The following is a 13,772-nucleotide window of genomic DNA, read 5'->3' on the forward strand; positions in this document are numbered from 1 at the left end:
CTTTTCTGGATTTTGATAATTAGCGGGTATCGGCCTAATTCTGCTCTGCATGCATTATTTGGTGTTCTACGTTGTACATGGGGGATATTTTTGAGGAATTCTGCATGCAGAGTCTCAATTTGGTATTTGTCCCATTTTGTGAATTCTTGGTTGGTGAGCGGAACCCCAGACCTCACAACCATAAAGGGCAATGGGTTCTTTAACCTCTCTGGGCTAGGCGGGACGAATTCGTCCCACCTACGTAACAGCCACTGGCAGCCTGTGGCGCGATTTTCAAAACCTTAAAAATCCTATTACTTCAATTTCTCAAACATATGACTATTTTACAGCTATTTAAAGACAAGACTCTCGTTAATCTAACCACACTGTCCGATTTCAAAAAGGCTTTACAACGAAAGCAAAACATTAGATTATGTCAGCAGAGTACCAAGCCAGAAATAATCAGACACCCATTTTTCAAGCCAGCATATAATGTCACCAAAACCCAGAAGACAGCTAAATGCAGCACTCACCTTTGATGATCTTCATCAGATGACAACCCTAGGACATTATGTTATACAATACATGCATGTTTTGTTCAATCAAGTTCATATTTATATCAAAAACCAGCTTTTTACATTAGCATGTGACGTTCAGAACTAGCATACCCCCGCAAACTTCCGGGAATTCGCTAACATTTTACTAAATTACTCACGATAAACATTCACAAAAAGCATAACAATTATTTTAAGAATTATAGATACAGACCTCCTCTATGCACTCGATATGTCCGATTTTAAAATAGCTTTTTGGTGAAAGCACATTTTGCAATATTCTAAGTACATAGCCCAGGCATCACGGGCTCGCTATTTAGACACCCGGCAAGTTTAGCACTCACCATAATCATATTTACTATTATAAAAGTTTGATTACCTTTTGTTGTCTTCGTCAGAATGCACACCCAGGACTGCTACTTCAATAACAAATGTTGGTTTGGTCCAAAATAATCCATCGTTATATCCGAATAGCGGCGTTTTGTTCGTGCGTTCCAGACACTATCCGAAATAGTAAAGAAGTGTCGCGCGCATGGCGCAATTCGTGACAATAAAATTCTAAATATTCCATTACCGTACTTCGAAGCATGTCAACCGCTGTTTAAAATCAATTTTTACGACATTTTTCTCGTAGAAAAGCGATAATATTCCGACAGGGAATCTCCTTTTCGGCAAACAGAGGAAAAAATCCCAAAGGCGGGGGCGGTCGGGTCACGAGCATAAGCCCAGTGTCCCTTGATCGGCCACTTGAGAAAGACGATAATGTGTTTCAGCCTGGGGCTGGAATGACGACATTCTGTTTTTTCCCGGGCTCTGAGCGCCTATGGACGACGTGGGAAGTGTCACGTTAGAGCAGAGATCCTTAGTAAATGATAGAGATGGAAAAGAAGTTCAAGAAATGGTCAGACAGGCCACTTCCTGTAAAGGAATCTCTCAGGTTTTGACCTGCCATTTGAGTTCTGTTATACTCACAGACACCATTCAAACAGTTTTAGAAAATTTAGGGTGTTTTCTATCCATATGTAATAAGTATATGCATATTCTAGTTACTGGGTAGGAGTGGTAACCAGATTAAATCGGGTATGTTTTTTATCCAGCCGTGTCAATACTGCCCCCTATCCTAAACAGGATAACTGATGCAAGTATTTTTAGCCAGATCCTAATTGGTATGTTGAATTTTATGTTCATTTTGATGGCATAGAATGCCCTTCTTGCCTTGTCTCTCAGATCGTTCACAGCTTTGTGGAAGTTACCTGTGGCGCTGATGTTTAGGCCGAGGTATGTAGAGTTTTTTGTGTGCTCTAGGGCAACGGTGTCTAGATGGATTTTGTATTTGTGGTCCTGGCGACTGGACCTTTTTTGGAACACCATTATTTTTGCCTTACTGAGACTAATTGTCAGGGCCCAGGTTTGCCTCTTCCTACCTTTCTCTCTCCCTCTCTCTCTCTCTCTCCCTCTCTGTCCCTCTGTTACGACTTCCGCCGAAGTCGGTCCCTCTCCTTGTTCGGGCGGCGGTCGGCGGTTGACGTCACCGGCATTCTAGCCAGCGCCGATCCACTTTTCATTTTCCATTTGTTTTGTCTTTGTCTTACACACCTGGTTTCACTCACCCAATTACGTGTTTATTATTTAACCCTCTGTTCACCATGTTTGTTTGTGAGTGATTGTTTATTGTATTTTCAGTCCGTTATGGTGTGCTTGTGATGTTACATTGTACATTTGTCATTTTGAGTAAAAATACATTGATTACTCATATTTGCTGTCCTGCGCCTGACTCTCTACACCAGCTACACACAGGACCCTTACAGAATCACTCACCACCGAATGGAGTCAACAGGAGCAGACGCCCTCCCTGTGGCGGTGGAGGAGCGTGTTCAGCAGCACGCGACCATGTGGCCACCGCTCCACTTGACATGGTTACACTGGAGGGTCACAAGGAGAGAATCAGTATCTTCCTTATTGATTCTCCTGCGTTTCCCGTGGTGCTGGGCCTACCCCCACTATTTCGTGGCAACAGAGGGCTCTCAAGGGGTGGTCATGAGAGTGCTCAGGGAGGTGTGTGGGGGTTTCCATCGGTGCGACTACGGTGGAAAGTCCAGACCAGGTCTCCACCGTGCGCATCCCCTCAGAATATGCCTAATTGGCTCTCGCCTTCTGTAAGAGGAGGGCAACTAAATTACCACCCCATTGCCGGGTGGATTGTGCGATAAATCTCCTGGTAGACACAGCACTTCCCAGGAGTCACGTGTATCCTCTGTCACAGGAGGAGACGGCGGCTATGGAAACATATGTCTCCAAATCCCTGGGGCAGGGATACATTTGGCCCTCCACTTCACCTGCCTCCTCCAGTTTCTTTTTTGTGAAGAAGAAGGATGGGGGTCTGCGCCCATGTATTGACTATCGAGGGATCAATCAGATCACAGTGAGGTATAGCTACCCGCTGCCTCTCGTCACCAATGCGATCGAGTCAATGCACGGGGCGCGCTTCTTCACAAAATTGGATCTCAGGAGCGCTTACAACCTGGTGCGTATCCGGGAGGGGGACGAGTGGAAGACGGCATTTAGAACCACCAGAGGGCACTATGAGTACCTCGTCATGCCGTACGGGTTGATGAATGCTCCATCAGTCTTCCAGGCCTTTGTTGACGAGATTTTCCGGTAACTGCACGGGCAGGGTGTAGTGGTGTATATCGACAACATTCTGACATACTCCGCTACACGCGCCGAGCATGTGTCTCTGGCGCGCAGGTTGCTGGGTCGCCTGTTGGAGCATGACATGTACGTCAAGGCTGAGAAATGTCTGTTCTTCCAACAGTCCGTCTCCTTCCTAGGGTACCGCATTTCCACTTCAGGGGTGGAGATGGAGAGTGACCGCATTTCAGCCATGTGTAATTGGCCGACTCCCACCACGGTAAAGGAAGTGCAGCGGTTTCTAGGGTTTGCCAACTACTACCGGAGGTTTATCCGGGGTTTTGGTCAGGTAGCAGCTCCCCTTACCTCACTGCTGAAGGGGGGACCGGTGCAGCTGCAGTGGTCGGCTGAGGCCGACAGGGCTTTTGGTCACCTGAAGGCTCTGTTTACCTCGGCTCCCGTGCTGGTTCATCTGGATCCCTCTTTGGCATTTATAGTGGAGGTGGACGCGTCCGAGGCTGGGATTGGAGCCGTGCTCTCTCAGCGCTTGGGCACACCACCAAAGCTCCGCCCCTGTGATTTCTTTTCGAAGAAGCTCAGTCCGGTGGAGTGAAACTATGACGTGGGGGACCGGGAGCTGTTGGCTGTTGTCAAGCCTCTGAAGGCGTGGAGACATTGGCTTGAGGGGGCTAAACATCATTTTCTCATCTGGACTGACCACCGCAATCTGGAGTATATCCGGGCGGCGAGGAGACTGAACCTTCGCCAGGCGAGGTGGGCCATGTTTTTTACACGTTTTGTTTTCACTCTATCCTACAGACCAGGTTCCCAGAACGCTAAGGCCGATGCACTGTCCTGGATGTATGACACAGAGGAGCGGTCCATGGATCGTACTCCCATACTTCCAGCCTCTTGCCTGGTGGCACCAGTGGTGTGGGAGCTGGATGTGGACATCGTTATGCACAGAGCCCACCCCACCTCCAGTGTCCAGCTGCGTGCCTGTACGTTCCGTCTGCTGTCTGCGACCGGTTGATCTATTGGGCCCACACGTCACCCTCCTCTGGTCACCCTGGCATCGGTCGGACGGTGTGCTGCCTTAGTGGGAAGTACTGGTGGTCCACCTTGGCCAAGGATGTGAGGGTTTATGTTTCCTCCTGCTCGGTGTGTGCCCAGTGCAAGGCTCCCAGGCACCTGCCCAGAGGGAAGTTACAACCCCTACCCGTTCCACAACGGCCGCGGTCGCACCTGTTGGTGGACTTCCTGACGGATCTTTCTCCTTCACAGGGCAACACCACGATCCTGTTCGTTGTGGATCGGTTTTCTAAGTCCTGCCGTCTCCTCGGTTTGCCCGGTCTCCCTACGGCCCTACAGACTGCGGAGGCCCTGTTTACACACATCTTCCGGCACTACGGGGTGCCTGAGGACATAGTTTCTGATCGGGGTCCCCAGTTCACGTCCAAGGTCTGGAGAGCGTTCATGGAACGTCTGGGGGTCTCGGTCTGCCTCACCTCAGGCTTTCACCCCGAATGTAACGGGCAGGTGGAGAGAGTAAACCAGGATGTGGGTAGGTTTCTGCGATCATATTGCCAGGACCGGCCGGGGGAGTGGGCGGCGTTCATCCCCTGGGCAGAGATGGCCCAAAACTCACTCCGCCACTCCTCCATTAACCTCTCTCCTTTCCAGTGCGTACTGGGGTATCAGCCGGTTCTGGCACTGTGGCATCAGAGCCAGATCGAAGCTCCTGCGGTGGACGAATGGTTTAAGCGCTCGGAGGAGACCTGGGACACCGCCCATGTGCACCTACAACGGGCCGTGAGGCGGCAAAAGGCGAGCGCCGACCGCCACCGCAGCGAGGCCCCGGTGTTCGCGCCAGGGGACTGGGTCTGGTTCTCGACCCGAAACCTGCCCCTCCGCCTGCCCTGCCGGAAGCTGGGTCCGCGGTTTGTGGGGCCATTCAAAGTCCTGAGGAGACTGAACAAGGTATGCTACAGGTTACAGCTTCCCCCAGATTACCGTATTAATCCCTCGTTCCATGTGTCTCTCCTCAGGCCGGTGGTGGCTGGTCCACTCCAGGAGTCTGAGGTGCGGGAGGTTCCTCCGCCCCCTCTGGACATCGAGGGGGCCCCGGCATATGCTGTTCGATCCATCCTGGACTCGAGGCGTCGGGCCAGGGGCCTTCAGTACCTCTTGGAGTGGGAGGGGTACGGTCTGGAGGAGAGACGCTGGGTGCCGGTGGAGGACGTTTTGGACCCTTTGTCGCTGAGGGAGTTCCACCATCTCCATCCGGATCGCCCTGCGCCTCGTCCTCCGGGTCGTCCCCGAGGTCGGTGTCGGGGTGCTGCTGGAGCCGCGCGTCAAGGGGGGGGGGTACTGTCACAACTTCCGCCAAAGTCGGTCCCTCTCCTTGTTCGGGTGGTGTTCGGCGGTTGACATCACCGGCCTTCTAGCCACCGCTGATACACTTTTCATTTTCCATTTGTTTTGTCTTAGTGTTGCACACCTGGTTTCACTCACCCAATTACGTGTTTATTATTTAACCCTCTGTTCCCCATGTTTGTTTGTGAGTGATTGTTTATTGTATTTTCGGTCCGTTATGGCGTGCTCGTGATGTTACTTTGTACATTTGTCATTTTGAGTAAAAATACGTTGATTACTCATATTTGCTGTCCTGCGCCTGACTCTTTACACCAGCTACACACAGGACCCTTACACCCTCTCTCTCCTTATTTCTCCCTCTCTCTCTCTCAATTCAATTCAATTCAAGGGGCTTTATTGGCATGGGAAACATATGTTAACATTGCCAAAGCAAGTGAGGTAGATAATATACAAAAGTGAAATAAACAATAAAAATGAACAGTAAACATTACACTCACAGAAGTTCCAAAAGAATAAAGACATTACAAATGTCACATTATGTATTTAATACAATGTTGTAACGATGTACGAATGGTTAAATGTATATGTACAAATGGTTAACAAATGGTCTCTCTCTCTGTCTCTACCTGCTTCTTATAGCATGTCATTTAGTGGTTGCCACATAACTGTTTAAAACCTTACCAGCCCACAGTGACATGGGTAACTTATGGAGGTGTGTGTTCTTGTTCAAGCGAAATGCAAGAAAGGCTTTTACATTATTAATGTGTTTATGTGGAGATGGAGAGAGTTGATTTCAGACTTCCAAAGTCTGTGTGTTTATATTTGTGTGTGCTCTTTGTGTCAATGCCTCACCCCTCCCTCATCACCCCTCCCTCCCTCCTCACCCCTCCCTCCATCACCCTTCAGCACATACCGTTAGCCCCAGTCAACAGTATTGGGGGATCAATTATCCGGACCTGGAGAGAGACCAGTCTGTCTAACCCTGATTCATACCTGGAGAGAGACCAGTCTCTGTCTAACCCTGATTCAGACCTGGAGAGAGACCAGTCTGTCTAACCCTGATTCAGACCTGGAGAGAGACCAGTCTCTGTCTAACCCTGATTCAGACCTGGAGAGAGACCAGTCTCTGTCTAACCCTGATTCAGACCTGGAGAGAGACCAGTCTGTCTAACCCTGATTCAGACCTGGAGAGAGACCAGTCTGTCTAACCCTGATTCAGACCTGGAGAGAGACCAGTCTCTGTCTAACCCTGATTCAGACCTGGAGAGAGACCAGTCTGTCTAACCCTGATTCAGACCTGGAGAGAGACCAGTCTGTCTAACCCTGATTCAGACCTGGAGAGAGACCAGTCTGTCTAACCCTGATTTAGACCTGTAGAGAGACCAGTCTGTCTAACCCTGATTCAGACCTGTAGAGAGACCAGTCTCTGTCTAACCCTGACCCAGACCTGTAGAGAGACCAGTCTCTCATATAGCTGCTGATCCTCTACTAAACATGTCTAGCTACATAGCTTCAGACAGTACTGGGTGGTATATGAAATATATGCTGCAGAGGAATTTCTATTGTTAGAAACAAAGAATATCAAAGAATGGATGGACAGAAAAGACAAATTAGAAAGATTGAAAGAGAGAGTGAAAGAGAGACAAGAAGAAATGGAGAGAGAAAGAGAGACAAGGAGAAAGGGAGAAAGAGAGACACATAGAAAGGGAGAGAGAACATTTTGGAACACCCCTTTCAGTCGTCTTAGCCTCCTCCACTTTCTATAACACCCCTCCCTTCACTCCTCTCCCTCCCACTCACACACACACATACACTGAACACACACACACACACACTGAACACACCCACACACGGGGAACCCACGCCCCATCCATAATTGATGCTAGCTGTGGGCAGGCAGATGCTGAAGGCAGGAGGAAGAAGGGAGGAAGAAGGGAGGGAAGGAGGGAAAGCAGCTGGATGTGTTTATGGAGGAGAAAGAGGAAGGCAAGATGGTGGAGCAGGTATTTTCTTCTCCTTCTTCTTCTTTTGCTTAGCCAGCGTAGTCCTATATTCTCTCTCTATTTCCACTCTCTTTTGTGCTGCAACTGCAGAGTAGAGCGGGTGCAGGGTGTGTGAGTGTGAGAGTGCTATGGCGTGGTGTGTGTGTGTGTGTGTGTGTGTGTGTGTGTGTGTGTGTGTGTGTGTGTGTGTGTGTGTGTGTGTGTGTGTGTGTGTGTGTGTGTGTGTGTGTGTGTGTGTGTGTGTGTGTGAACTTGCTTTGAAGTGGTGTGTGTGTGTGTTTGTGTGTGTGTGAGTGTGTGTGAACTTGCTGTAAATTGGTGTGTGTGAGTGTGAACTTGCTGTGAATTGGTGTGTGTGAGTGTGTGTATGTGTGAGTGTGAACTTGCTGTGAAGTGGTGTGTGTGTGTGAGTGTGAACTTGCCGTGAAGTGGTGTGTGTGTGTGTGTGTGTGTGTGTGTGTGTGTGTGTGTGTGTGTGTGTGTGTGTGTGTGTGTGTGTGTGTGTGTGTGTGTGTGTGTGTGTGTGTGTGTGTGTGTGTGTGTGTGTGTGTGTGTGGTGTGTGTGTGAGTCATAAACTAAGAGGCAGCCCGTCAGCAACTGTTTTACAGACATCATTATTCAGGAGCTGTTCTCCCCCTCTTTCTCTCTCTTTACTTCTCTCCTTCTCCTGTTCTGTCTATCTCTCCTTCTCTCTCCCTCTCCTTCTCATTTTATCTCCCTCTCCTTCTCTGTCTCTTTCTCCCTCTCTCTTCCTCTCCTTCTCCTCTCTCCCTCTCTATCTATCTCTCTCCTCTCTGTCTCAGTGTGTCTGTGGTCTCTGCTAGGGATGTGGTTCAGCATGTGTGTGTGTGTGTGTGTGTGTGTTGTCTTTAGATGAATGTAGTCAGTCTAACTTTATTCTCTGTTACTACTGGGCACTGTCTAGAGAGAGAGAGAGAGGGAGGGAGAGAGAGAGAGAGAGAGAGAGAGAGAGAGAGAGAGAGAAAGAAAGTGAGAGGGATCGAGAGAGATGGAGATACACACAGCGGGAGAGAGAGAGAGAGATACACAGCGGGAGAGAGAGCAAGAGAGAGGGAGAGAAAGAGCGAGAGAGAGAGAGAGAGAGGGAAACACAGCGGGAGAGAGAGCGAGAGAGAGAGAGAGAGAGAGAGCGAGAGAGAGAGAGAGATACACAGTGGGAGAGAGAGCAAGAGAGAGAGAGGGAAAGAGCGAGAGCGAGAGAGAGGGGGAAACACAGCGGGAGAGAGAGCGAGAGAGAGAGAGAGAGAGAGAGAGAGAGAGAGAGAGAGAGAGAGAGAGAGAGAGAGAGAGAGTGACTGCAGATTCTGATATTTAGTATTCTGTTCTTAATGACAACATTAGTAGGTCCTTGACTTCTGAGCCTCTGTTTCAAATTACATCCTTCACTACTGTAGACTGAATCTCCATCTCTAATGACATCCTTCACTACTGTAGACTGAATCTCCATCTCTAATGACATCCTTCACTACTGTAGACTGAATCTCCATCTCTAATGACATCCTTCACTACTGTAGACTGAATCTCCATCTCTAATGACATCCTTCACTACTGTAGACTGAATCTCCATCTCTAATGACATCCTTCACTACTGTAGACTGAACCTCCATCTCTAATGACATCCTTCACTACTGTAGACTGAACCTCCATCTCTAATGACATCATTCACTACTGTAGACTGAACCTCCATCTCTAATGACATCCTTCACTACTGTAGACTGAACCTCCATCTCTAATGACATCCTTCACTACTGTAGACTGAATCTCCATCTCTAATGACATCCTTCACTACTGTAGACTACTGAACCTCCGTCTCAAATGACATCCTTCACTACTGCAGACTGAACCTCAGTCTTAAATGACATCCTTCACTACTGTAGACTGAACCTCCATCTCTAATGACATCCTTCACTACTGCAGACTGAATCTCCATCTCTAATGACATCCTTCACTACTGTAGACTGAACCTCCATCTCTAATGACATCCTTCACTACTGTAGACTGAACCTCCATCTCTAATGACATCCTTCACTACTGTAGACTACTGAACCTCCGTCTCTAATGACATCCTTCACTACTGTAGACTGAACCTCCATCTCTAATGACATCCTTCACAACTATAGACTGAATCTCCATCTCTAATGACATCCTTCACTACTGTAGACTGAACCTCCATCTCTAATGACATCCTTCACTACTGTAGACTGAACCTCCATCTCTAATGACATCCTTCACTACTGTAGACTGAACCTCCATCTCTAATGACATCCTTCACTACTGTAGACTGAACCTCCATCTCTAATGACATCCTTCACTACTGTAGACTGAATCTCCATCTCTAATGACATCCTTCACTACTGTAGACTGAATCTCCATCTCTAATGACATCCTTCACTACTGCAGACTGATTCTCCATCTCTAATGACATCCTTCACTACTGTAGACTAAATCTCCATCTCTAATGACATCCTTCACTACTGTAGACTGAACCTCCATCTCTAATGACATCCTTCACTACTGTAGACTGAACCTCCATCTCTAATGACATCCTTCACTACTGTAGACTGAACCTCCATCTCTAATGACATCCTTCACTACTGTAGACTACTGAACCTCCGTCTCAAATGACATCCTTCACTACTGTCCTGTATTCTGCCACTACATGGCTCATCATGGCTCAGGTCAAAATAGTGCACTGTAAACAAAATAGGAAAACATATTGTGAAGAGGGATGTCATTTGAGATGTAGTGCATGTCTTGTCTTGTGTAAGTCTCATAGAGAAAGATATAACATCTGACTGCTGTTGGTCACAGAGAAAGATATAACATCTGACTGCTGTTGGTCACAGAGAAAGATATAACATCTGACTGCTGTTGGTCACAGAGAAAGATATAACATCTGACTGCTGTTGGTCACAGAGAAAGATATAACATCTGACTGCTGTTGGTCACAGAGAAAGATATAACATCTGACTGCTGTTGGTCACAGAGAAAGATATAACATCTGACTGCTGTTGGTCACAGAGAAAGATATAACATCTGACTGCTGTTGGTCACAGAGAAAGATATAACATCTGACTGCTGTTGGTCACAGAGAAAGATATAACATCTGACTGCTGTTGGTCACAGAGAAAGATATAACATCTGACTGCTGTTGGTCACAGAGAAAGATATAACATCTGACTGCTGTTGGTCACAGAGAAAGTGAGCTTTCACTTTTAAGGCATCCCTTGCACTTCAGATTATGAAGCACACACACGCATGCACTTACACACAATAAAAACACACACAAACACACTCAAGGTCAGGTCTGATATCCATCAGGGTAATGAATGGATGGAAAGAAACATGCTTTATTAACCTCCAGACCTCTGTGGTAGGGGAGGGAGGGAGGGAGGGAGGGAGGGAGGGAGGGAGGGAAAAGGACACTTTTGTATTTAAATACTTAAATGTTTTCCCTTCAACTGGGTAAAGAGATATTCTCTCTCTCTGTGTGTGTGTGTGTGTGTGTGTGTGTGTGTGTGTGTGTGTGTGTGTGTGTGTGTGTGTGTGTGTGTGTGTGTGTGTGTGTGTGTGTGTGTGTGTGTGTGTGTGTGTGTGTGTGTGTGTGTGTGTGTGTGATTTCTCCAGCTAACTGCCACGTAAAGCATATTTCAGGCCTCCAAATGTGGTTCTCATTAGATGCACACCAGAGCGTTTAGCTAAGTCTGACTGTCTGCCATGCCCCACTCTCTTTCTCTCTCTCTCTCTCTCTCTCTCTCTCTATATGTATATATATTTACTAGGTCAGCTAGTCTGGCCAATGCATGGCTGAGATATAGAGCCCCTAAGGAAGTGACCCACACGGGTCTTCACATATGTGCAGTGTATATGCGTAGTTCAACAGTCAACTGGTTTTCAGTTGGCTAGCAGAAAAGCTGTGGGTGTTTCAAACTAACCACTCCTGGATAATGGGAAACCTTGTGTGTTCTTTCTGTTAACGTTTTCCTTCCCTTCCCTCCCAGTTCACTGTCTGTCTGTAGACTACATGCCACCAGAGGTCTCTTCACAGTCCCCAAGTCCAGAACAGACTATGGGAGGTGCACAGTATTACATAGTGCCATGACAACATGGAACTCTATTCCACATCAGGTAACTGATGCAAGCAGTAGATTCAGATTTAAAAAGCAGGTAAAAATACACCTTATGGAACAGCGGGGACTGTGAAGAGACACACACAAAGGTACAGACACATGCATACGCACACATTGTGATATTGTTGTATGATGGTATTGAACATGCTGTGGATATGTGGTGGTGTAGGGATGTTATATGATGTACTGTTTTATCGATAGCTCATTCAGTACAAACATAGTTCACTGTTTTATCTGTTGTTATATATGTAATGTGGGTGGTTTTGTGTGCTTGGACCCCAGGAAGAGTAGCTGCTGCCTTGGCAGGAACTAATGGGGATCCATAATAAACCCCAGGAAGAGTAGCTGCTGCCTTGGCAGGAACTAATGGGGATCCATAATAAACCCCAGGAAGAGTAGCTGCTGCCTTGGCAGGAACTAATGGGGATCCATAATAAACCTCAGGAAGAGTAGCTGCTGCCTTGGCAGGAACTAATGGGGATCCATAATAAATAAAAATACATGTTGCTTCCCTCCCAGTTCACTGTCTGTCTGTAGACTACATGATGCTTCCCTCCCAGTTCACTGTCTGTCTGTAGACTACATGATGCTTCCCTCCCAGTTCACTCTGTCTGTCTGTAGACTACATGATGCTTCCCTCCCAGTTCACTGTCTGTCTGTAGACTACATGATGCTTCCCTCCCAGTTCACTGTCTGTCTGTAGACTACATGATGCTTCCCTCCCAGTTCACTGTCTGTCTGTAGACTACACAATGCTTCCCTCCCAGTTCACTGTCTGTAGACTTCATGATGCTTCCCTCCCAGTTCACTGTCTGTCTGTAGACTACACGATGCTTCCCTCCCAGTTCACTGTCTGTCTGTAGACTACATGATGCTTCCCTCCCAGTTCACTGTCTGTCTGTAGACTACATGATTCTTCCCTCCCAGTTCACTGTCTGTCTGTAGACTACATGATGCTTCCCTCCCAGTTCACTGTCTGTCTGTAGACTACATGATGCTTCCCTCCCAGTTCACTCTGTCTGTCTGTAGACTACATGATGCTTCCCTCCCAGTTCACTCTGTCTGTCTGTAGACTACATGATGCTTTCCTCCCAGTTCACTGTCTGTCTGTAGACTACACGATGCTTCCCTCCCAGTTCACTGTCTGTAGACTACACGATGCTTCCCTCTCAGTTCACTCTGTCTGTAGACTACACGATGCTTCCCTCCCAGTTCACTCTGTCTGTCTGTAGACTACATGATGCTTTCCTCCCAGTTCACTGTCTGTCTGTAGACTACACGATGCTTCCCTCCCAGTTCTCTGTCTGTAGACTACACGATGCTTCCCTCTCAGTTCACTCTGTCTGTAGACTACACGATGCTTCCCTCCCAGTTCACTCTGTCTGTCTGTAGATTACATGATGCTTCCTCCCAGTTCACTCTGTCTGTCTGTAGACTACATGATGCTTCCCTCCCAGTTCACTCTGTCTGTCTGTAGATTACATGATGCTTCCCTCTCAGTTCACTCTGTCTGTAGACTACATGATGCTTCCCTCTCAGTTCACTCTGTCTGTAGACTACATGATGCTTCCCTCTCAGTTCACTCTGTCTGTCTGTAGACTACATGATGCTTCCCTCCCAGTTCACTCTGTCTGTCTGTAGACTACATGATGCTTCCCTCCCAGTTCACTGTCTGTCTGTAGACTACATGATGCTTCCCAACCAGTTCACTGTCTGTCTGTAGACTACATGATGCTTCCCTCCCAGTTCACTGTCTGTCTGTAGACTACATGATGCTTCCCTCTCAGTTCACTCTGTCTGTCTGTAGACTACATGATGTTTCCCTCCCAGTTCACTGTCTGTCTGTAGACTACATGATGCTTCCCTCCCAGTTCACTCTGTCTGTCTGTAGACTACATGATGCTTCCCTCCCAGTTCACTCTGTCTGTCTGTAGACTACATGATGCTTTCCTCCCAGTTCACTGTCTGTCTGTAGACTACACGATGCTTCCCTCCCAGTTCACTGTCTGTAGACTACACGATGCTTCCCTCTCAGTTCACTCTGTCTGTAGACTACACGATGCTTCCCTCCCAGTTC

General features: G+C 47.6%; 1 protein-coding gene across 7 annotated transcripts in view; it reads left to right on the plus strand.

Moving 5' to 3' along the window:
- Positions 1 to 13,772, plus strand: part of rbfox1 (RNA binding fox-1 homolog 1) — a 396,445-nt gene that overhangs the window by 311,175 nt on the left and 71,498 nt on the right. Inside the window, exon 1 of one of the 7 annotated variants that reach the window (XM_045715919.1) lies at positions 7,357 to 7,543. The exons of the other annotated variants lie outside the window; for them this stretch is intronic. Coding sequence (XP_045571875.1) covers positions 7,508 to 7,543 — 36 coding nt within the window. The 5' untranslated portion in view covers positions 7,357 to 7,507. Of the gene's footprint in view, positions 1 to 7,356; positions 7,544 to 13,772 lie in introns of those variants that run through there. 7 annotated transcript variants of the gene reach the window in all.

This window comes from Salmo salar, chromosome ssa03, assembly GCF_905237065.1.
Source record: "Salmo salar chromosome ssa03, Ssal_v3.1, whole genome shotgun sequence".
Classification (NCBI taxonomy): domain Eukaryota; kingdom Metazoa; phylum Chordata; class Actinopteri; order Salmoniformes; family Salmonidae; genus Salmo; species Salmo salar.